This window comes from Strongylocentrotus purpuratus, unplaced genomic scaffold (genome assembly GCF_000002235.5).
Source record: "Strongylocentrotus purpuratus isolate Spur 01 unplaced genomic scaffold, Spur_5.0 spur5_scaffold_15, whole genome shotgun sequence".
NCBI classification, from domain to species: Eukaryota; Metazoa; Echinodermata; class Echinoidea; order Camarodonta; family Strongylocentrotidae; genus Strongylocentrotus; species Strongylocentrotus purpuratus.
Window position 1 is genome coordinate 17,619,823 of NW_022145600.1, and position 21,970 is coordinate 17,641,792.

The 21,970-nt window shown below is 36.0% G+C and overlaps 1 protein-coding gene across 9 annotated transcripts in view; it reads right to left on the bottom strand.

Moving 5' to 3' along the window:
* The window catches only part of LOC594323 (prominin-1-like), a 61,024-nt gene extending 39,270 nt beyond the window's left edge, over positions 1 to 21,754 (bottom strand). For 8 of the 9 annotated variants that reach the window (XM_030985723.1, XM_030985722.1, XM_030985724.1 and 5 more), the window contains exons 1-7: positions 21,720 to 21,754; positions 18,200 to 18,583; positions 6,579 to 6,649; positions 4,850 to 5,058; positions 2,681 to 2,801; positions 1,785 to 1,851; positions 1,042 to 1,131 (exon numbers count right to left, since the gene is read on the bottom strand). In XM_030985723.1, coding sequence (XP_030841583.1) covers positions 1,042 to 1,131; positions 1,785 to 1,851; positions 2,681 to 2,801; positions 4,850 to 5,058; positions 6,579 to 6,649; positions 18,200 to 18,446 — 805 coding nt within the window. In that variant the 5' untranslated portion in view covers positions 18,447 to 18,583; positions 21,720 to 21,754. Of the gene's footprint in view, positions 1 to 1,041; positions 1,132 to 1,784; positions 1,852 to 2,680; positions 2,802 to 4,849; positions 5,059 to 6,578; positions 6,650 to 18,199; positions 18,584 to 18,892; positions 18,916 to 21,719 lie in introns of those variants that run through there. The other variant, XM_011665728.2, reaches the window with a different exon arrangement.
* Between the last annotated feature and the right edge of the window lie 216 nt (positions 21,755 to 21,970).

The window sequence follows — 21,970 nt, forward strand, 5'->3', positions numbered from 1 at the left end:
TTTTCTTTCTATTTTATTATTTCCTTCACCCCAAATATCAACCATAAATCTTTTTTAAGTGGCTGGAACAATCCAAAAGATAGATCCTGATGCTGATTAACAGCATTAATATGACACCGTAAAAACATGCAAAGATGACACACCCCGGTTATGCACTGCGTGGATGTCATATAATAAATAATCATTCTACATCACTAATGGGGATGGAAAAGGGGGGATTAACAGATATATCCACGATTGGGGTCTTATTTACTTGGCCCTAAACTACAAAATAAAACTTTGCCCAGGTTATACGATGTACTAAAACAATTATATACTTCTCTTCCTCGGCATACAACTTTAAATCATAAATGCCTCCTAGATGAAATTATTGCACATGTGTTTCAATACTATACAACACTTGTATGGAAAAAAAAGGGAAAAATGGAAATTTATGAAATTTTCTGTACAGAGCAATAGGGAAATGACCTCGCAATATACGTCACAGAATTGCCAATTTGTATTTGATTGATTTAAAATTCAAAATTCATATCTTTCTTTTTTATCCAATTTTGCTGAAACTATTGATCACTGCTTTGTTTGTTTCATATTCCTGCTCTTCACAAAACCAAGGTGGACTTCTCCTTTAAAGTGAAATTCAACTCAATCAAAAATGATTTACTATGCCCTGAAATAGCTATTTTGGTAGATCTCCATGATAGCCTCACCTATATGTAGTCTGCAAGCACAGACCCTAATTTGACACTTTATCAAAAAATCATTGTGCCTTGAGAGAAGCGTCAGGAGCAGCTACAGTGCCTGGCCTATGGTAGTCTTCTAGTGCAGACTCACTTTTACGACTGACCAGGGTTTGTGCTTGCAGACTAACCTATATGTACAATACAACCATGTACCTCTCTCTGACGGGCAAGTTGGAAATAAATGCATGCTCCAACTTTGATCCCTTTGACTTCTTCAGTAAATCACATCTTCAACATATCCTGTTCGTCGTTATCGCTTTCCTTTAATAGAAATAAATCAAGATGACAATCATCCACTTACTGGTCTCCATGTCAATGACTGAATCGATAGCTGGTCCTACATTCGTACGAAGACTCTCACGAACAGGAACGCCAACCAAGTCACCAATACCTGAATGAGATGAAAGAAAAGGTAATGAATCTAATAAAAGCTGGGGCCCTATTTAACTTGGGCATTTGTATTCTGCAACTTACAATGTACACTTTAAATAAGAACACATCTATAAATATAAAAAAATGAACTTTCTGCTCTATGACAATAATCAAGTCATTGTCTTCGAATTTGAAGATGCATTTGTGAAAATACTGTTTAATGTGGAAAAAGGGAAAAAAGAGTAAGACTTAGTAGTCCATTTTGTGTTACAAAAGCGTTAACAAAATTAATTAAAAGCGTTAACAAAATTAATTGTGGTCTTCACTTGTAAAGAGTTCACATTTTATAAAGTGTTACAGCAAGAATAAATGTACATTTGTACCATAAAAGTGGGATTTCATCATCCTTCTTTAAAATTGCTCATTCTCACAATCTGAAAGTAGTGTGTGGAGGAAATGAGCTGCAAAAATATAAGAACATTAGTACATGCACCACTATGGCTAAGTACTGTGTTTACACTTACACCATGGTTTTAAAAAAAGAGATAAAAAAGTGTGAGGGGGGGGGGAGATATTTATACTTTAATTGGTTTTAAAAGCGGGACTCGATCCACTCTAAATGTATAAAAATTATCAAGTATACAGTATTCATGCAGCAGTTATCATACTCACCATTCAAATCGTCCCTGACTTGGTCAAGGGTAAAGGCTAGTTGATCGGTCATCACAAAGTCAATCTCCTAATGGTCAAAACAGATATATCAATGAATGTATTTCTTGTCGTATTTGTGACACCAAACTTGAATTCCCAAGCTGCCAACTTGGGATTCCATTATGACATTTGCATTGAATGTAAGAAGATTTCTGCCAGTTACCAATTAGTAACTTGTCCTGCTTTTTATCAATAATTCTTTTTTTAATTTCCTTCACATTCACAGATATATACTTTTTGGGTTTATAGTGAATCATTGCTTGTAAATCTTTAGTCTAAGAATTATTTTCTCCTGAAACAAAACAAAAAGTGAAGCATGAACATTATAACCAAAATAAGCAATGTATTTTGTTTTCACTAATCGATTCCTACTTCTCTAGATAAAAAGTAAAAAGTTGTATTTTTGAGAGCTTCTTTTCAGCTAATGCAGGCTACTCATACATGTTATCCATGCCATAGTGCCAAAAATTGTTCAAAGGGGTATTTAAAAAACTATTTGGGACAAATTACTTTCAGTCCCCTACTACAGTGTATATTTCTTCTGTACCACATCCATCAATATTTTTAAATGTCAGAACGAAAACAGACCTTTTAAAGTTTACTGATATGCATGAAATTTATAAAAATATTATCCATAATCTTCATCATTCTCAACGAATGAGAAATGAAAATAAATGAATACATACATATAAAAAAATATAAAAAACAACTTTAAATATAACTAACTCACTAACTAACTACAAAATAATTGAATAAATAAATAAATGAAAAAAATAAGTAAGTAAATAAATAAATAAACAAAATTTATAAAAACAATAAATTATTTAAAAATGTAACAGAAAATTGGAATATCTCACATTAAGGGTATTGTTCAGGTAGAGAACAAGATCTTGAACGTTATCGCTGACCCTCGTGGGCAGTGTCTGCGCCTGGCTACCGGTATATCCACTGATACACAGTGCTGTCACAGCACCAGCACTGTGAGAGAGAGGGGGGGGGGGGGTGTAGGAGAGAAGGGTAACAGGTTATTTTCAATTACATAAAAAATATACAGTTCTGTCTCAAAGTCTTTGAGATAGATTATACCTAAAGAGGGTACCTAATTCTGTGTAAAGCAGAAAAAGTAACCATTTTGAGTCTGAAAACATTTTCATTTAACAACACACTAAGAGGTTCAGTACAGTATACAACTTTCAATTTCAAATCAACTGGCCAAATATTAGGATCGGAAACCAGGGTGATTTATTAATAAAGTAAACATAAAATGTCAATATTTTCCGAATTTAAAATAAGGACTTTGGCTTGTACACTGTTCTCTGATATTTGGATAGATGATATCATTACACATAACAATGCACATTGCTCAAAGCACCTCATAAAGTGAGAGAATACAGTGCCTCATCAAAAGTTTTGAATACTCCTTTCCTCAAAATTTGAACCAATTCTCAAATCATAACTCAACATGTACATTCTACTTTCAGCCCTCTGTTTACAGTCTGAAGTGCGCTCATATCAATTCCATGCTTCATTAATTTGGTTGTTTTTCAATTTGGCTGTGGAGGAAGCACTAATTTAGAAGGACAATTGGCAATTGATGCATGAAATCTACTGTGCGGTTTCAATAGGCTTCCTCGATCCCCTTCAAACATGGGCATGTACGTACTGCAAATCTAATGGGAAAGTTCTCCCTGATATTAAGTTGGTTTTCATAGAGGCAGAAAAATGAGAGGGAAAAAAAGACAATGTAAATACTGGAGGTGTTATAATAATATTCCGCTTTTATACAGCGCTTAATACATCGATGATGTCTCTAAGTGCTTTACAAATATATTATTACCCCAGTCATCAGAATTCAAACCATTTGAAATAAAAATACATCTTTACAGCATGTATGGTTTACTTCAATCCAGTACTTGAAAATAATAATGATGTGCTTCTATCTAGTGCATATATCACAAGTGCCTTCCATTCAACCTTGCTTTATTACACGGCACATCTACATTGCACGCTAATTTATTTGAACAATTTTTTTTTTGAGTTTCAACACGACTCAACTATGCTTATAAGTGCAGCTGGCGCATACCATTATTGTGTGACTCTCATCAATAGAGGTATTGATTTAGTCTATACTCCCCGCCTAACGAGTCTGAATAGAATTATTGCATCGGGAAATACGATCAACACTCAACGAGAGTAGACCAAAACCTATGTCCAGAGCTGGAAGGGCGTTAATGTTATGTTTACAGTATATGAGGTAGTGTCCTTTTGACTCCAAACCGAAAAAATCACCTGCTTGAATATGTACAAAAGCTTTGATGGTTGCTAACAACAGATAGAAACCATAACAAGGATTTATAACCATGATTAAATGCTTATGAATTGGCCTGCTATACTGTAAAGTAATCCATCTTTTGTTATTCAGACCTCCTGCATGATGCGTTGATATGAATATTAGAATAACAACATCGTTTTATAGGCCATAACTTTTACATCATGATGGAGATATACATGTATGTACACATCAGATAGAGTCAAGGCATACACTGCATGCTGTAATTACAGATTACTTTTTATTTCTTTATGTGAAAAAAGGAAAACATATGGTGCACACAATGTACTTCATTTGAGGATTTTCTTTCTTCTTCCTCCTCCTCCTCCTCCTCCTCCTTCCCTCCCCCCCCCCTCCTCTCTCTGTTCTCTCTCTTCTCCTCCTCCCCTCTCTCTCTCTCCCTCTCCTCTTCTCTCCTCCTCCTCCCCCCTCTCTCTCTCTCTCCTCTCTCTTCTCCTCCCTCCTCCCCCTCTCTCTCTCTCTCTCTCTTTCCTCCTCCTCCTCCTCCTCCTCCTCCTCCTCCTCCTGCCTCCTCCTCCTGCCCCCTCCTCCTGCCCCCTCCTCCTGCCCCCTCCTCCTCCTGCCCCCTCCTCCTGCCCTCCCCTCCTCTCTCCTCTTCTCCCGTAAGCCTATGACAACTAGAGAATTACGAAAACAATGCGTTAAAGGAAATAGTCTCTGATCCATCCATACTCACAAGATAAAGACAAGTGAAACGAGGAGCAGGATCGAGTAGACCATCACACGGCAGCAGGAGTTGTCCTTCTGGTCCATGTGCATCTTACCACCACAGTTCTTGCAGCAGCACCGGCAGCAGCAGAAGCAGAGGGCTACGATGGGGAAGATCAGGATGAAGAGCACACCGATCACGAAGGCCACCCCAAAGCCCAACAGGTTTTTCTGGTACTGGACAATTAAAAATAAAAGACAATTTAATTTCATTTCATTTTTTTCATTTCATTTATTTCCACTTCTCATAAAAGACAAATAACAATTTACATACAATATCTGATTAACACAACAAAACAAAACAAGAAAATAGCATAACAATATTCAAAGAATTTAGAGCACCTAGAATTAATACTGGAGACTGTGGTGGAGCCAATGGAGGCCATTAACCTATCAAGGGCTGGTCTCTAGGATTAAATTATATAGGTACATGTAGGTACAAAACATAATTAAGTACACAACAACAGGGAAACCTCCAAGTCAATACTAATATCTTGATCAGACAATGTAGGAAATTCATTTGAAACTTGTATGTACAGAAACATCATCATGAAGCAAAAGGGGTTTATGGCCTGGATAATAACTTACTATAAAGAAACTTTGTATAAACTGAAGAAACTAAATATCAGTTGGAAGAGGTCAGTTAATAATAGTGCTGGCCAATCATCACTGTGCGCTCATGATAAGCCCAGCAAAAATGTGGTACTTTTCATTCTCACTGGTTCACTTAAAGGTAAAGACCAGTATGGGAAACGCCCCAATTTAAAAAAAATGAAATGGAAGCTCTTATTACCAATCATGTGAAAGAATATGTTTTGACTAATAAATGATGATAACATTTTTGCCGGGAAACCGTCTACTACATAATTGATATATTTGGTAAATTAGTTTATCTATTTGCCTGTGAGAGATAAACGCACGTGTCGCGACGTGTGCGTAGTCCCATATACATCTTTCTGTGTACAGTGCTTGTAACTTTACGAAGACTGGGCCAAATTTCTTATCATTTTGATGATTCCAGAACCTTGCAGTACACACCAATACTTATTTGCTAGATGATCAACCTTTTCTGATCGATTCCACAACGTTTCTTTCACAATGCAATCGCATGACCCTAACTGGTCTTTATCTTTAATAAATTATATTTTCAAATTTTGTACCAAGTGGAAAATAAAATTAATAAGTGCCAGTTTGAGGAGAAAAATCTGAATCATTTACATGCAGACCATAAGAAAACTCTAAACTGCTACATGTATGGTTTACATGGGTTATAGGGCGCGTTCATGCTTGATTTTGACGGCCAGAATCAGGCATCTGTTACGCGTTTAGTTTAAAACACGGTTGCGTCTTAGCTCACTTTTGTAGAATCACCGAAAAACGGCGATCACGATCGCCGATCGTAAACTCACAAAAAGATGCGTTTACAATTTGTAAACGCGTTTAAATGGGGTCAACGCACTGACCTCTAGTGGGTCTACGTAGCATGCACAGTGAAGGTTTGCGAATCCAGCTGGAAGACCAATTAAGGCCACACACTGAGAATTGCCTGGGGGAGCCAGAGAAGTAAGCATGAACACTACATCGTGGAACTGCGATCACGATGAGCGTTTACGATGAGCGTTTCAGATCGCTCATTCTGCCTTCAAAATTTAAGCATGAACGCAGCCATACATGCATAACCATGGATATCAACTTACTGTTGTAATATTATCTGTTAGTAGAGCAACGTCTACGGATGAAAAGTCCCCTACGACGGTGTTGATCAATTCTGAGAAGAAAGAAAAAAAGAGAAAATAAAATTAAAAACGTTATATTTAATATTGTAAATCATATTTTATTTTAAGTATACAAGTACATTTCACAGTAGAATGTTGTCAAGTTTTCATTCAATATGTGAATGCTGATGAAGTTGACAATTGTAATTGCATGTATTCAGTCAGTGATTATGAGTGAAAGGTCATAACAAAAGATACAATTAAAAAGTGTCTTGTACATGTAGTATACATGTACTGTATACACACTGTAAAAAGAATATTTGAAAAAGAAATAGCCAATTAAGCAAAATGATTAACGGTACCATTAATTAGCAAGAATATTGAAGAGGGTTTTGGCACGCTGATGTAAGCATGTATTATGTTTCATGTCCACTTGAAAAATATGCATATTCACCTGTAAATGTACATCACAGAATGATGTTTCTTTAATGAGGTCTTCTATCCATTTGTTTGTTTGTTTTTTGTTTTTTGCATCATCTCTTGGATTACTTCTGATCCCGTAATTTTAAATGCCTCCTAATATCAAAATGACTATTTTGCATTTATTTTTCTTTATATTGGACCCCCCCCCCCCACCACCTAAAAAATTCACAATGTTTTTCTGTTTTTTTTAATTAAAACAATTATAATTTTGGGTACATTTTGAGTATCTTTCTTGTCCTTGACAATTCGTACATAAATGTTGTTTTGCTGGCTACCTGAAATATAAAATGGCCCAAAACGGGAAATTAGGCTTTCTTATGATTCCTCTATAACTGTACTTATCCTATACTTTCTGAAACTTATATTTTGAAAACATTGCAAAAAAAAAAAATGTAGATGGCTCTAAAAGGAGTTATTACATGTACCTGTACATTGAACATTACATGAACATGTAGATACATGCACACTTCATAAATACATTCATGTACTGTACAGTATCATACTGGTGAGTAAAAAAATTGTTTGAGAATTGTTTTCTATGACATAAATCTCCATTCTCAAACAAACTTGTTCCAAATTAAAAATCTCCACAACAAAATTGTGTACATTCATGTAAACTTCTGTCCACAAAGTCTAGTAGTACATGTATGTAAATGCAATGTTTGAAAGACAGAGAGTATACTGACTCACTGATTAATCAGGAAAAGGATGTTACATAATATAACTTGGGACAATTAACTCATGTAAGAAGAATAGAGTCAAAGAGTGCATGTAATTAATCAATGGATCGATCTGCTCTGGAAGTTTAAGTTCCTGAAGAATGAGTGCAATGAACCGATAAATAGGTGCTCAAAAAGAATTTGAACTTCAGCAGCATAAAGGTAAAATTTGAGGAAGAAAGGGGATATTACAAATAAGGAAAGAGATGAGAAAGAGAACTATTACTACTCCCCCCCCCCTCAAAAAAAGGGGGGGGGTTCTGAAAAAATGCACAATGCACAACATACATTGTTCATGGATCATACTCAAGTCAAACCAAATGGAACCCCCACCCCCCAACAAAAAAACACATCAGTATTTCAAAAATTATATCATTGATTGCTCCACTAGGTTGTTGATAGGTGTGACATACAAAAAATGAAGGGAAACCAACAACCTGCCCTTTGATAAGGCATTAATCCCCATTACCAGGTCCCTCAGAGAGGACCTAAAGCCGTCGGCCGTCTGGTTGCTTACTTACAAGCATTTATGCTTTCTTAGCAGTAAGGTAAAATAACCACCACCACAACCACATATTTTTTAACTGATCTGGAGTATAAAGCATCTCCTACATGTACAAACTCATGATATTCATGACCTTCAAACTAAATGTCTTTTTTTTCTTTCCTGCATGAAATCTTCTATTTGGACTTTCAGAGTCAAAAGAATGGTGGACAAGAAATTCCCCGTAATAAAATATATTGACTTTTCTTAGAACTCACATTCAGGTGTTTGCATTAAAAACAAATTGCATGTTGATTTCCTTCCCCCAGGTGTTATAAAATGTAGTTTATTGTATTGTTATATGGCTTGCTTCCTCAGCCATGATAATGACAAGGATAAAATTAGTATTTACTAAGAGAACTTTTTTATTACACTCATAAATGTAGAAATATAGAAGACTGTGTGATTCCCAAGGAGACTGCAATAAACTACAGGTACATGTATGTGGGAATTTTTTTTTTTTTTTTTTTTTAGGGGGGGGGGGGGGGGGACACAGAGAGGTCTACATTTATCCCTGACCATTTCGATTCTAACTTTTGTAACTACAGTATTTCAACAAAACTGATTATTATTCTTTCAAATTGTAAGGAATATTTACACAAACCACGTCTGTTTTGAGGCAGAAGGGCGTTAATCTGTGTGAAAGTATATATGAGTTATCACCCTTTTGGCTCCAAACAGATATGTGAGAAAGAGTCATTCATTTTTGGTTAATATACATGTACTTACATGTACATATTTCAGACATTTCATATATATTTTAATGGAAATATACAGGTAAATGGATAGAAACTCAAGCACAGGATTGTCTTGCATGGGTTTGCCCTTCACAATGACCAATAATCCTTGATCCATTGTATTTTACTACCGGTAATCAATTTTAAAACAAAATATCCAAGGCTAATTAACCACTATTTTGATTGTTAAAAGGAAGAAGCTTTGGTCAGCCTTGATGGATGTTGCTAGTATACACCACACACGTATACACTGTCTACGCCCATTGAGAAAACGTATGTATAATGTCCACATAGGCCAATGTGTTGATGACCAGATGACTCTTTCATCCATATCGATCAATCAATAAAAAGCACCTTCCATAGTGCAAAAGCCTAGAGGCTAATCAACAACAATTGGATGTGTTATGGCGACCCGAGACCGTAGCTAAATTATAAAGCATGCATCAATGGACATCCTCAAAGATTTACTGCAAACAGTTTTATACTGTCGCTTGCGCTTGGGACTCACATCCATTGTACTGTAGGCCCTACAATGCATTTTTTGATCAGCCCGTTTTATCATTGAAATTGAAACGACTGTTATAATTCCGAGCAACGCCCTAATGGATAGGATAGGTGGTTGCCATTGGTGATCCCTAATAAATTACACTGTATGGTACATGAACATATCTTTTAGTATGATTGCTTTGAAGTCTGTACAATGGATACCGGCTCAGTAATTATCACTAATTATCTTCTATTTTGAATTTATATATAGCTGTATTTTTAACACAAATTTGGGAAAGACCCAAACAAACAAACAAATATTAAGAAGTTACAATAGATGTCTACATGTACATGTAGGTGTTTACTACATGTAGTTAAAGGGTAAAATGCTTGGAACTTTTTATACACTACACCTGTACTGTATCTTGAAACAGGACCTTCCAAAATGAAGAAGAAAAAGACTGCTCTAAAGCGCAAGTACATGTACATGTATATGACAATTTTCAATCACACATTCACCCTAAATATGATTATTGCAAAGTTGGTATACATATGTACAACCCTTGTATGAAACAAATATAGTCCATCATCAATAACTAAAATATGAAAGTTAATGCAATTTTCTTTATATACAGTGCGTCCCAGAAAAAACGAAACCGAGAATTATTGATGTTTTATATCATAACTTTAATAATCACAATTATAATTGACAAATGACACATATTTGGAAAGCTTAGATCCTCCTCTTTCATTTGATGCAACTCATATAATGCATGTTTCCCGCATGAGTGATTAAAATGAATTTGAAGAGAGGAAATCAAAAAGTCATTTGGCGGACGGTATCTGAATTTCAAAGAGAAAAATCACATTTCTAGAAAGTTGAGTTTCTGCCCTTTCCTATGACACCTCAATCACGAAAAATGAGCTAGGAATAACAAAGTTCTGTATGTTTAAAGCAGTGCTTGCATTTCCATAATTTTATCAAACAAATTCGTTTTCACTGGCTGCCTGCCTTAGCAACAAACAGAGTTAACAAACGACCGAAGACGATCGGCCGAAGACGAAAGATTTCATGCATGGCTGATGCATCGAAACGGAGTTAAGTCTTTTGTCACAGCAAATTAATTGCTATGTCATCACGCAACTTGTTGTTGAAATACTTTTTTATGAAATGTTTTTATGACTGAGCGCCCCAGCTACCAGGGAAACCCATTTGCTACCCTGACAACGAGTCATTCCTATACCTCCCAGGAAGGCTTTACGATTGCTGTCAAAGGAACACATGCACATATATATATATATATATATATAGCCTAGGTGATTTGTTTTCTTTCTATCATCAAGTGGTGGTAGGTCTATGCCTTCTCAACTAGTTTATTAGAAGCGCCAAAACAAAAATTTATTGAGGTTGAAGTGCCAACCTGTATGTTTGGTGACTGTGTGGCGAGGGAGCGTAGCGACCGAGCCGATTCCGGGTGGGGTCCAGGGGTCGAAGCCCCCGGAAGCTAGTGGGTTTTAGGGCTTTTTTAAAGGCCCAGATGTGGCATTTCTAACACCTTTTTGTTCCATAAAACATCAATCATAATTTCATATTGATGTGAAATAATTAGTACAATTCCTGGCTAAAATCTACACTTGAAGTTAATTTATATGTAGTAATTTTGGTGCAATAAACACGGAAAATGTCAAATTGAAGTGAAAATCACAAACAAAATGGCTTGCTTACACTTTGGGCTCAACTTTGACTGCAACTTTTTTTATTTTGCTGAGTTTTTTTTATTTTAAAATATAATTTTTTGATTTTTTCTTTCTTTAATTTTTAATTTTAATTTTAGTTTATTTTTATTAGTTTTTTGGAACAGCCGCGCGCCACTCTGACTGACCGCAAGCGCCACGAGTGGCGCGCGCGCCGCCAGTTGAGAAGGCCTGGTCTATGCTATCATTCATGTTTGCTTGTTTGCAGCAGGGGGTAAAATTATTCCACCTGCCTGCTTTAAAGACCAGTATTGGAAACGCCCCAATTTCAAAAAATGAAATGGAAGCTTGTATAACCAATCATGTGAAAGAGTATGTCTTGACTAATACATGATGAAAAATTATTGCCAGGAAACCGCCTACTAATTAATATTATTGGAAAATTAGTTTATCTATTGGTGTGTGAGAGATAAACGCACGTGTCGCGCACGTGCGTAGTCCCATGCGCATCTTTCTGTGTACAGTGCTTGTAACTTTACAAAGACTGGGCCAAATTTCTTATCATTTTGATGATTCCAGAACCTTGCAGTACACACCAATACTTATATGCTAGATAATCAACCTATTCTGATCGATTCCACGTTTCTTTCACAATGCAATCCCATGACCATAACTGGTCTTTATCTTTAACAGACCACGACTATAATTGTATACATGTACATGTACAATTGTACTGTACAACGCATGCTCCTGCAACTACACTGTTCATGTATTGCTCCACAGTCATCATGAAAAGATCTTTCCTTATCTAATTTAGGCATATATAGGATAATGTGAATTATACCTGATAAATATAATCTCAATAAAAATCAAGACATTTTGGAACCTCATGTTCAAATTTTATACCAAAGTTACTGGCTTCTGCCTTTCGATGGTACAATTAATGCAAAACATCCTCATAACTTCAGCTACTGTAAGCAAACGAGTTCTAAATACATGTGTCCTTGATTTTTTTCTTTTTTTTTCTTTAAAATTTGAATTATAACAAAATGATTAAAAATTCTAAAAATTTGATTTCAATAAACAATTCCTTAATGACTTTTTAAAATCATGATATTGTTCCAACCCTGGCTTCTGATTTTACAAAATGAAATCACTCGATTTGTTCTTTTTGTCTGTCTGAGTGTCTGTATTTGTTGTAGGTTTTTTAGAAAGTGTTGGGTGAACAGGACCCAGCACTTTGGAGATAAGAGGGGCGTACATGTATTTCATGATCATTACAACCAACCCTTCAGGAATTACGGCTTGATTATTCAAAAAATTTGGTGTAACCAGACAATCTGACGACAAGTGCAGATGAAATGGAACAAGTACTACAAACCCAAATGATATAATGCACTACAGTGAAATGGCAAACTTGACAATCAACCATGATGAGCCTGAATTGAAAGCAGAAATGGATAATTCCTTCAGTTCTACAGTACCCCTGCTATTGTCACGCCGTTCCGTTGGTTGCCATGCCTACAAGGGTAAACAATTATTCATGGGGATGACCTTATCTAAATCCAATCAACATATTCCTATTTCAACAGATTTTCACTTCGCTTCACGCATCTGATTCCTCACTCTCCATATACCGAACAATGCACAGTTAATAACTTTAAAATTAGAGTTAATAACTAAATCACATGTTCATGTCCATGATTACCGTTACCAAGTTTTGTCATTCTTTATTGTACAGGAACATGTACATTTTGTATCCATCCATCCATCCAAAAGATATTTGATATAGTGCCTTTTCCTTGCAGTTACAAAGCGCTGCACACATGCTCGACAATGTGAACATTTGCTTTGTCCTGATGTTTCTTTAGAATGTGACATACTATAAAAGGTTTCTTCTAAAAGTATTCAACAAAGGCCTCAATTCAACCAGTCCATCTTTCATTTTCAAGTTACATAAAAAAAAACATAAAATTTACAAGGGATTTGAAAAATTTAGTTTGTGAGGAGGTGAAGTTGCTCAGTGGAAGAGCAATGGTCTCGCATTATTAAACTGGAAAGACCTTGGTGCGAAATCAAGTGGATTCAACAGTGCCCTTTGGTGAGGCATTAATCCCCATTACCAAGTCTCTCGGAAAGGACTTAAAACTGTCGATCCCCTGGTTGCGTACAGCATGCTCGTCCGGTAAAATAAAATATCAAACCATCAACTAACCCTCCATCCCCCCCCCCCTCTCTCTCTCTCTCTTCACTGTCTCTTTCTCTCTCTCTCTCTCTTTGTGTTTCTCTCTCTCATTTTCTCTGCCCAAAGAAATCACTCTTCAGTTTCCTATCATTATAAAATTAGAAAAATAAGTTACTATTTTTTTTTTTTAGGTTACCTATTTCAAAGTCCAGTGGCTATGACTGTTGTGGTCTGGAGTAAAGTACAAATATTTGACCCAAATTAGGTTGCCATCAGTTCAGGATGATAATTTGTTTGGTGACCTTTACAAAATAAATTTCCATCATCAGTATTGGTCAATAAACAGCAATTGAAAAAAAATGTTTGTTTAACAATGACCCAAATATAATTTAAAGAACAATTGTAATGCACCTATTTTTGAACTCCTCACTACAATCCGAGTGATACGAGGCCAGCCCCCCCCCCCCCCCAAAAAAAAGAAGGTTACTGTAAAGCCTCCTTGGGTTTAGTCATTTGAGCTTAAAGGTAATACAAAGTTTTGGGAAATTTTGAAAATTGGCTGGATAGTGGTTCTTTACAATATTGATATATTTGGCTGCCCCTATAGATGTATTATAAGCACTAGAAAATTAAGCCCCTAAAACACTTCTGTTTTCGAGATTAACTGAATATAAACATTTACCGGTGCTCCCGGTAAATTTTGATAAATTTCAAATAGCGCCTATGGCCAAACAATGGTAGCTGCGACCATGCAAATCACAGAATATAAAGTTGTGATATATAGTTTCCAAACAGGAATAGCCAATTGGTTGATTTTAGTCAAGAAACATTGTTTTATAGCTAAATTAATATCTTGACCTTGAGAGGGACTATACAACATAAAGAGTTTATTATTTACAATTTCATCACTTCAGACTCCGTTTCAACCGCGACAACGATCACAGAATATTGTAGGATCGCATATGCTTCCAATATGTTCATTTGAACCAAATTCATGACAATATACTAGTGCTGTAACATCACGGATATCTCCAATTCCGTTTAACCGCCAGTCAAAACCGGACGGTTTTCGGTTAAACGATTGAAGAAAAAAAGTTGAAAAAAAAAAAAAAAAAAAAAAATTTACCGACTCTGTCGGCAGCAAGCCAGGTCCGTGTGAAAAAGCGGGAAGGACTTTCATTTAACTGCGAGGTGCATTTTAAGGTGCCAATTTGTGCTTGTGAACTTGTCACAAATAATAGTAACAATGTCGTTTTTAGAAGAATGTGTAAGATCATTAATGTAAATTAAAAACAGAAGGGTACCTACATGTAGGATACAACCTTGTGGTACACCATTTGTTATAGAAAAAAAATTGAGGAATTATTATTATAAACTACATATTGAGATCTATTACAAAGATTACTTTCAAACCAAGATGACAGACAAATTGGAGTGTTGTTTTAGTGGTGAGTCAACACACAGATTACTGAGCTGGGAGACATTGCCAGGCACAGTGCCAGGTGGAGGGGCATACATCGAAACTTAAAAAAAAAAAAACAATTAAAAAAAAAATATTTAAAAAAAAAAAAAAAAATTATGTAAAAAAAAAAAAAAAAAAAAAAAAAAACGGGAAAACGAAACCGTCCAATTGAAAACGGAATCCACCATGGGCGGTCGGATACCGGACGGTTAAACGTTTGATTACAGCACTACAATATACCAAAACTTTGTATTACCTTTAATATCCTTAATATCCATGTGTACATGTACAGGGTGTACAAAGTACATTGACTACTCAATGTGGGGTATCAATCATGTACACGCATGTCAATTTAAGAAGTTTATTCAATTTCATTTTCTCTCTCCGTTTTGCTCTCTGTCTCTGTCTCTTGCTCTGTCTCTGTCTCTTGCTCTCTGTCTCTGTCTCTTGCTCTCTTGTTCTCTGTCTCTGTCTCTTGCTCTCTGTCTCTTGCTCTCTGTCTCTGTCTCTTGCTCTCTGTCTCTGTCTCTTGCTCTCTGTCTCTGTCTCTCTATTTATCTTCAATTGCAGCCATGCACCGAGTGAAAAATATCTCATTTATTGGAATGCTGAAACTTACACGCCATTTACATGTAGGGCTTAGAACTTGCGAAAAATCAACTTAAAGGCCTAATGTTTAGATTAAGTGATGTCATTGTAATATTCCTACATTTGAGAAAATATGTGACACACATAACTGTACATGTATGTAGGGCTATTGAATTTGCCTTAGGTTGATTTTTTGAATGTCTTTGAAACTGTCTTGTTTTATATCATAGGTTTCCCGGCCAATTTCGCAGCTTTTCAGTCCATTTACTAAAACGTTCTTTCAATTTATACATTCGCGCAAATACCATCTTCAATGGAGACTGTCATTCAACAATGTTCTTTAACTGGCTTCAGTGATTTAGATTACTAGTATCAGCAAACAGATCTCTTTGGTATCAGTCACGGGGCTTGCACTCAAATTCATTTCATTCTTGTGCGCGTGCCAATTAAGCCTGATTCAAATTTGTTGGATGATGACCTTGTTATGTGTTCTAGGGCATGCAGACGAAGGGGTTTACAAAAATAATTACTACACTGTTTATTGCATTATTCAGGGAATAATTTTCCTGGTATCGCATCGCAATTTGCTATGCATTTTTGCATGACTGCTATACAAAATATCTTTTGTGTAGCAGTTTTCTTCCATAGAAATGTACAGAATTTCATTTGAAATATTTATCCATCGGCTGAAATTGCTAATCAAAAAATTTGAGGAAAATTATTCCCTGTTATTGCAAAATATCACATTATTTTTAAGCATCTGTACACTGTATACATTGAATGGTGAAAATGTATCAACAGTAATTTGTATAATGTACAAACAAGATATTAACTATCAAACAAAATATAAAACTTTTCTTCATTTTCATATTATCCAGACAAGAAACTAAAAATTGAATTTATATAACCTAATGGTTCGTGAGTATAAGGGCAGGTCTGGCCTCAAAAAAACATGAATGCCAACATGCAGGGCACTTCTGGTTAGTGTTGAATCCATTCATCACGCTGTTTATGAAAACAAATTATGTTCCGAGCCGATTTGTATTCGGAAAGCCAAGATCGGAGCAGCTGACTCACAGCTACATGTAGCACACTGCCTGTGACTCAGAAAGAGCTGAGCCGAGGTTCACTAGCTGCCTCACTTAGATTAGCAACAGGTCATGGGAATCAAGGATATTGTGAAGACACATGTATGTATGCTACACTGTATGCATGCAAGTTCTGTAATCTTCCCTTTTGGTACACTGTTTTGGCATGCCCACATTATATTAAAGTAAAAACATGTACTTTTTTACACTATCCCCTTTCAAGATAAGAAAAGTTTGATAAAAATCTGTAATCTTTCTTTTTGGTGCATCATTTTGGCATGCCCACATTAAAAGTAAAAACATGTATACACTTCATTACACTATCCCCTTTCAAGATAAGAAAAGTATGATAAAAATCTGTAATCTTCCCTTTTGGTACATCATTTTGGCATGCCCACATTATATTAAAGTAACAACATGTACATGTATACACATAATTACACTATCTCTACGAGATAAGTGACAAAAAAGGAAAAGTAAAACATTATATATATGAATTATGAAACAAATATTTCTTTGAAATAAGGAGTTTGGAAGGCCTTTAATTCCTTTTTTCTGCACAACGGTTCAACCTGTCTCAAAGCAAATCTGGATGCTTTATTTTGTTAACAATCAGAGAAGACCTATTGCTGTGTATTTACTTTGATGGAGAGCCTGAAAACTATCAAGTCATCAAATGAACTAAAATATTAAATACCTTCACAAACTTTACTAGTTGACAAGGCCTTTCAGAAATCTACAGCCAGTTTTGATATCAAGCAATGTGCATTGTGAAGATGAAAAAAGAAATACAGAGTTATTAAAGGGGAAGATTAAAGGGGAAGATTAAAGAGGAAAACAGTGATCACGATTTCATACTTGCCCTAGTGAAAACGCTTCAGAAAAGTTTCAGTTTTACAGATTATAGGGTTAGGATTAGGATTAGGGATACACTGGATGTATAGTTTTTGGTCCCAGCTTAAAGGTAGTAAAGGATAATGACTGCAGAGCAATTATCACCAGAGTAATTTTCACCAGAGTATGTGTCATACAGTTGTACATCCTAAAGAACATTGTATTTAGAACTGTATGAATGGTCTAAATTCTACTAGAATTAAAAATGATGCTGGGTCTATTAAAGCTTTTGTCCGATATCTGGTTAAAGGTAAAGACCAGTATTGGCAACGCCCCAATTTCAAAAAATGAAATGGAAGCTCTCATTACCAATCATGTGAAAGAATATATTTTGACTAATACATGATGATAAAAAATTTGCCGGGAAACCGCCTACTAATTCATATATTTGGTAAATTTATTTCTCTCATGGTCTGGTGAGAGAGATAGGGTAGTCCCATATACATCTTTCTGTGTATAGTGCTTGTAACTTTACAAAGAATGGGCCAAATTTCTTATCATTTTGATGATTCTAGAACCTTGCAGATGCTAGATGCTAGATGATCAACCTTTTCTGATCGATTCCACAACGTTTCTTTCACAATGCAATCGCATGACCATTACTGGTCTTTACCTTTAAACAAAGGAATTAATCTGAGGTGATCTTCACCTCGATCAGGGTTTAACAGAATTAGTAGAAGACAGACCATGAGACCATGACAATGAGATAATGTTCAACTTACCATAAGGTGGTTCTCCAGGGGAGACTGAAGATAGAAAGTTTCCAATAAAATCCCAAGTTGTTGGTAAGGGGAAGCTTCCTTCGTCGAAGGACTCTGGTGAGGAGTACGGGTCTCCTTCAGGGAGGTCCGCAAAAGTGATGTTCCCATCGTTATTTACCGAAACAGCTTTCGCCTCATGAACGGCTAAGCCCACAATCAACACTGCAAGGCACAGTCCATGCAGACCAGTTCTTTTCATTTTCTCCATTTTGTTCTTTCTCTGTTTCTCCTTCAACTCTTACTAAAAGCAGCCTGGCTTCTTGAGCCCTTCCTGGGCAGTTCGATCCTCTTCCTTGCACGGTCTGTTATGATCTCTCTTGTAGTGCACGGACTGAATATCTTGACCTACAAAAAGTACAATGAGAGGAAGAAATGACAATGCGGTTTCACAAGAATTTGGTAGTACAAAACTGATCCTTTAAATGAGAACTAACCCCAAAGAATAACTTTTAATGGTTGTTTTGAGAGATTTATTGCATTTTTTAATTGCCAATCAATCTACATGATTCCCCAAGAAAGTGTATGAGAAAGGCATAAAGTTTCTCAGCAAGACATGGGCTTCGCCATTATGCCGAGTCGTTAATCAACTAAATGTATTCAAAGTTGTTGATGTTTCCTTCCAAAGAGTTCTTGTTGTTGAAGCATTTCATTCACCTGCTATTATCATTTGTACTCCATTGCCAGACCGCAAATTGCAAAAATAAGTTTGTGCTGTTCCAATTAAAGCTTGGCGCATGATCCATGTACAACTCCGCCTGGTACATCACATTTTCAAGAAAATGGCTCCGTCCATGTCATGCGAAAAGGCATTACATTATACCAAGAAAAGTTCATTTATATCTCTTGTACACGTTTGTAAGATTTATTGTACCTGTATCAAAAGGCATGCCAGAAATTCATCTTGTTTTTCAAAATACCTACACTTATTCTTTGGGGTTAGTTCTCCTTTAACTCTTACTAAAAAGAAACCTAGCTTCTGGAGCCTACATCCATACAGCCCTTCCTGGGCAGTTCTACATGTATGCTCTTCCTTGAACGGTCTGTTATGCTAACTCTAGTTGTGCACCTACCATAATAACTTGACCTACATGTACAGTACAAATAGTACAATGAGGAGAAGGAATGACAACGTAAATTACCCGGATTTCGGTAGTACAAAACAAATCGTTTCCTCAAGGATTTGTGGTCAACAGTTCCTGCTGTCACTTACATGTAATTACATTTTCAATTTACCAAACTTTTTCCTGGTTCCATTCCAGAAAGAATTTAGTTTGAATCCAGCAGCTGTTTTTAAGTAAAATGTGTTCTCTTTTGCTGCACGAATGAGTGAGTGAGTAACACTTGCGTGTGGTTTATTTATATGTACATGTCAGAGAATTGTGTCTAGCTTGTAATTGAACTGTAATGATCAGTTCTGAGATTACAAATTTGACCAACGATTACAGGACTGGGAGGAAATCCCCATGGCACCGAATAGTACAAATGACATGTACTGTACGTATACAGAGAAAGTTCATCGTGGGTTAGGGTCTCAAAATCAGCTTAAAAAATACAAAAGAAAATACAAGAGATCTAAAATTATAATAAAAGAATGAAAAATACACAAGACTAGGACCCTGTTTTACAATAAAGAGTTGTCATTGATCCATATTAATCGAAATTCCTACATTCAATCGCAAGTTTGCAGTCTCCTATCTCTTACATGAATGTACATGTATAGTTGCGATTGATATCAATTGCAGATAAATTTCTATTAATATCAACTCTTTATAAGGCAAGGTACAGGGTTGCACGTGTACACATGTATGATAGGGGGATGTGTGGCCGGATGCATTACAAAAATAAAACAGTCGCTATTGCCCTTGGATTTTTTTCTAAACTCACATCAAAGATAATAAATAATTGTTTCTTTATAATATTGTCCAACCTATGTCTTAAAACATTTATGAAATATTGTATGTTAACTAGATACTTCTCCATAATGCTGTTTTAAACCAAGTGTCCAGAACCACAAAGTCTGGGTATACCTGTACACTGTTTATGGGCAATAGACATCTACAACTTTTACATTGTCAACATGATAAAGCAACCTTTAAGCCTATTTCTTGTGAAAATAAAAACAAAGGACAAAGCCCAAAACCTTCTACAGGTCATAATCTGGCCAATTGACGACGTAAGGTTTTAACTCTTCACAAAACAAAAACAAACAAAAGACAAGACAACATACTACAGGGAAATCCAACCCTTGACACAACCAACTCTAAAAAGTAAAAGGAAGCAACAATTTAATCAGAGAAGGAGCTTGGTGAAAGTTTGAACAAAATCTGACAAAAAATAAGAAAGTTATTCATTATGATTTTTGAAAGTTATATATTTGAAATCACTACAGTATGAATAGGCACTTGAAATTGGCTGAATCGCCATCCGTAATGTAGCTGATGTAGAAGTATAAGACAACTTTCCCATTTGTTCCAATTAACACAAAATGACTCAAATGTTGGGGTTTTTTCTTCTCAATATGTATGAGTTTGACTCTGGATTTTCTTTACTTTTTAGAGAACCTACATGTAACTTTCCATAATATATTTTGAGTAGTGCCGGAGGGTGAAGGCACTTTAATAGTCCCGGAGCAGAAACAGAAATTAGCGATAATTTTGTATATGACAAACGGTAAAAAGAGTTAGACTATTCGCGACTACTGTCTGTAGGCCTACCTACAAATTGTACAATTTGCAATTGCCAAATTTGAGATTCACATAGATAGAGTCTATAGACTATAGATCTAGTGCCCCACCTCTCAAACATTCACAACTTTTTATTATTGGTCCAATAGTCCAATTATTTCAAACTTTCGCCAAACTGTTTCTCTGATTATTTCTGCTTTCAATCAAATTTTACAAATTAGCCTAGGGCCTAGGCTATAGATCTAAATACAAAATTACAATCATGCAAGCCAAGAATAGGCCAATAATTGCAAGGGTTGGATCTAGATCTAGTTTAGAGTCTAATTAAGAAAAATGGTTGATAAGTGCATGAAACGAGTTGCCGTCTCGTTGAACTTGAAGTTGAAGGCAGCATATCTAAGCTGATTAATGATAAGTAGCTGCCTTCGCTTGATGAAGTGATAAAAATAGCAATCACTCATCTCAGGCTCGGTAGGCCCACTGCACTACAATACAATTCTAGATACGTACAGCCAGGCGCTGGTTGCCTAGCTGTGCGACGCTCGCAATTAACCACTATCACTGACTGGACTTTTATGCGGCGAGAAACCGAGGGGCGAGAAACCGTGCAGCGAAAAACAGCTACTACTAGATCTACATCTGGCCAGTCGAACTTAACTGCGCACAAGACAAAATACCATCCATTTCAAACATTGTACAAAGGAAATATTTCAAGAACTGCAAATGTTTACAGATAAACGCATACATTTAAAATAATTCGTCAAGTTCTCACATCCATATCCATGAAATTTACTTACCACTTTCTCAACGCAGCTAGCTAGCAGGAACTTCCAACGAATGCCCGATCCTCGTCGAGTAAATTAATCTGACGCAATGGCGCATGCGCGAATATGCCGAAACGAAAGAACAGCTGCTGTGGGCAGTGCAGTAGAGAACGAGAACACGGCGAGAACACCAGTCATGTGATGCGAATTAAAACCAAACATCCGACCATGTTCGCAATTCATGTTGAAAAGCTAAAGAATACAAAAGTAAGCACCTTTGGATT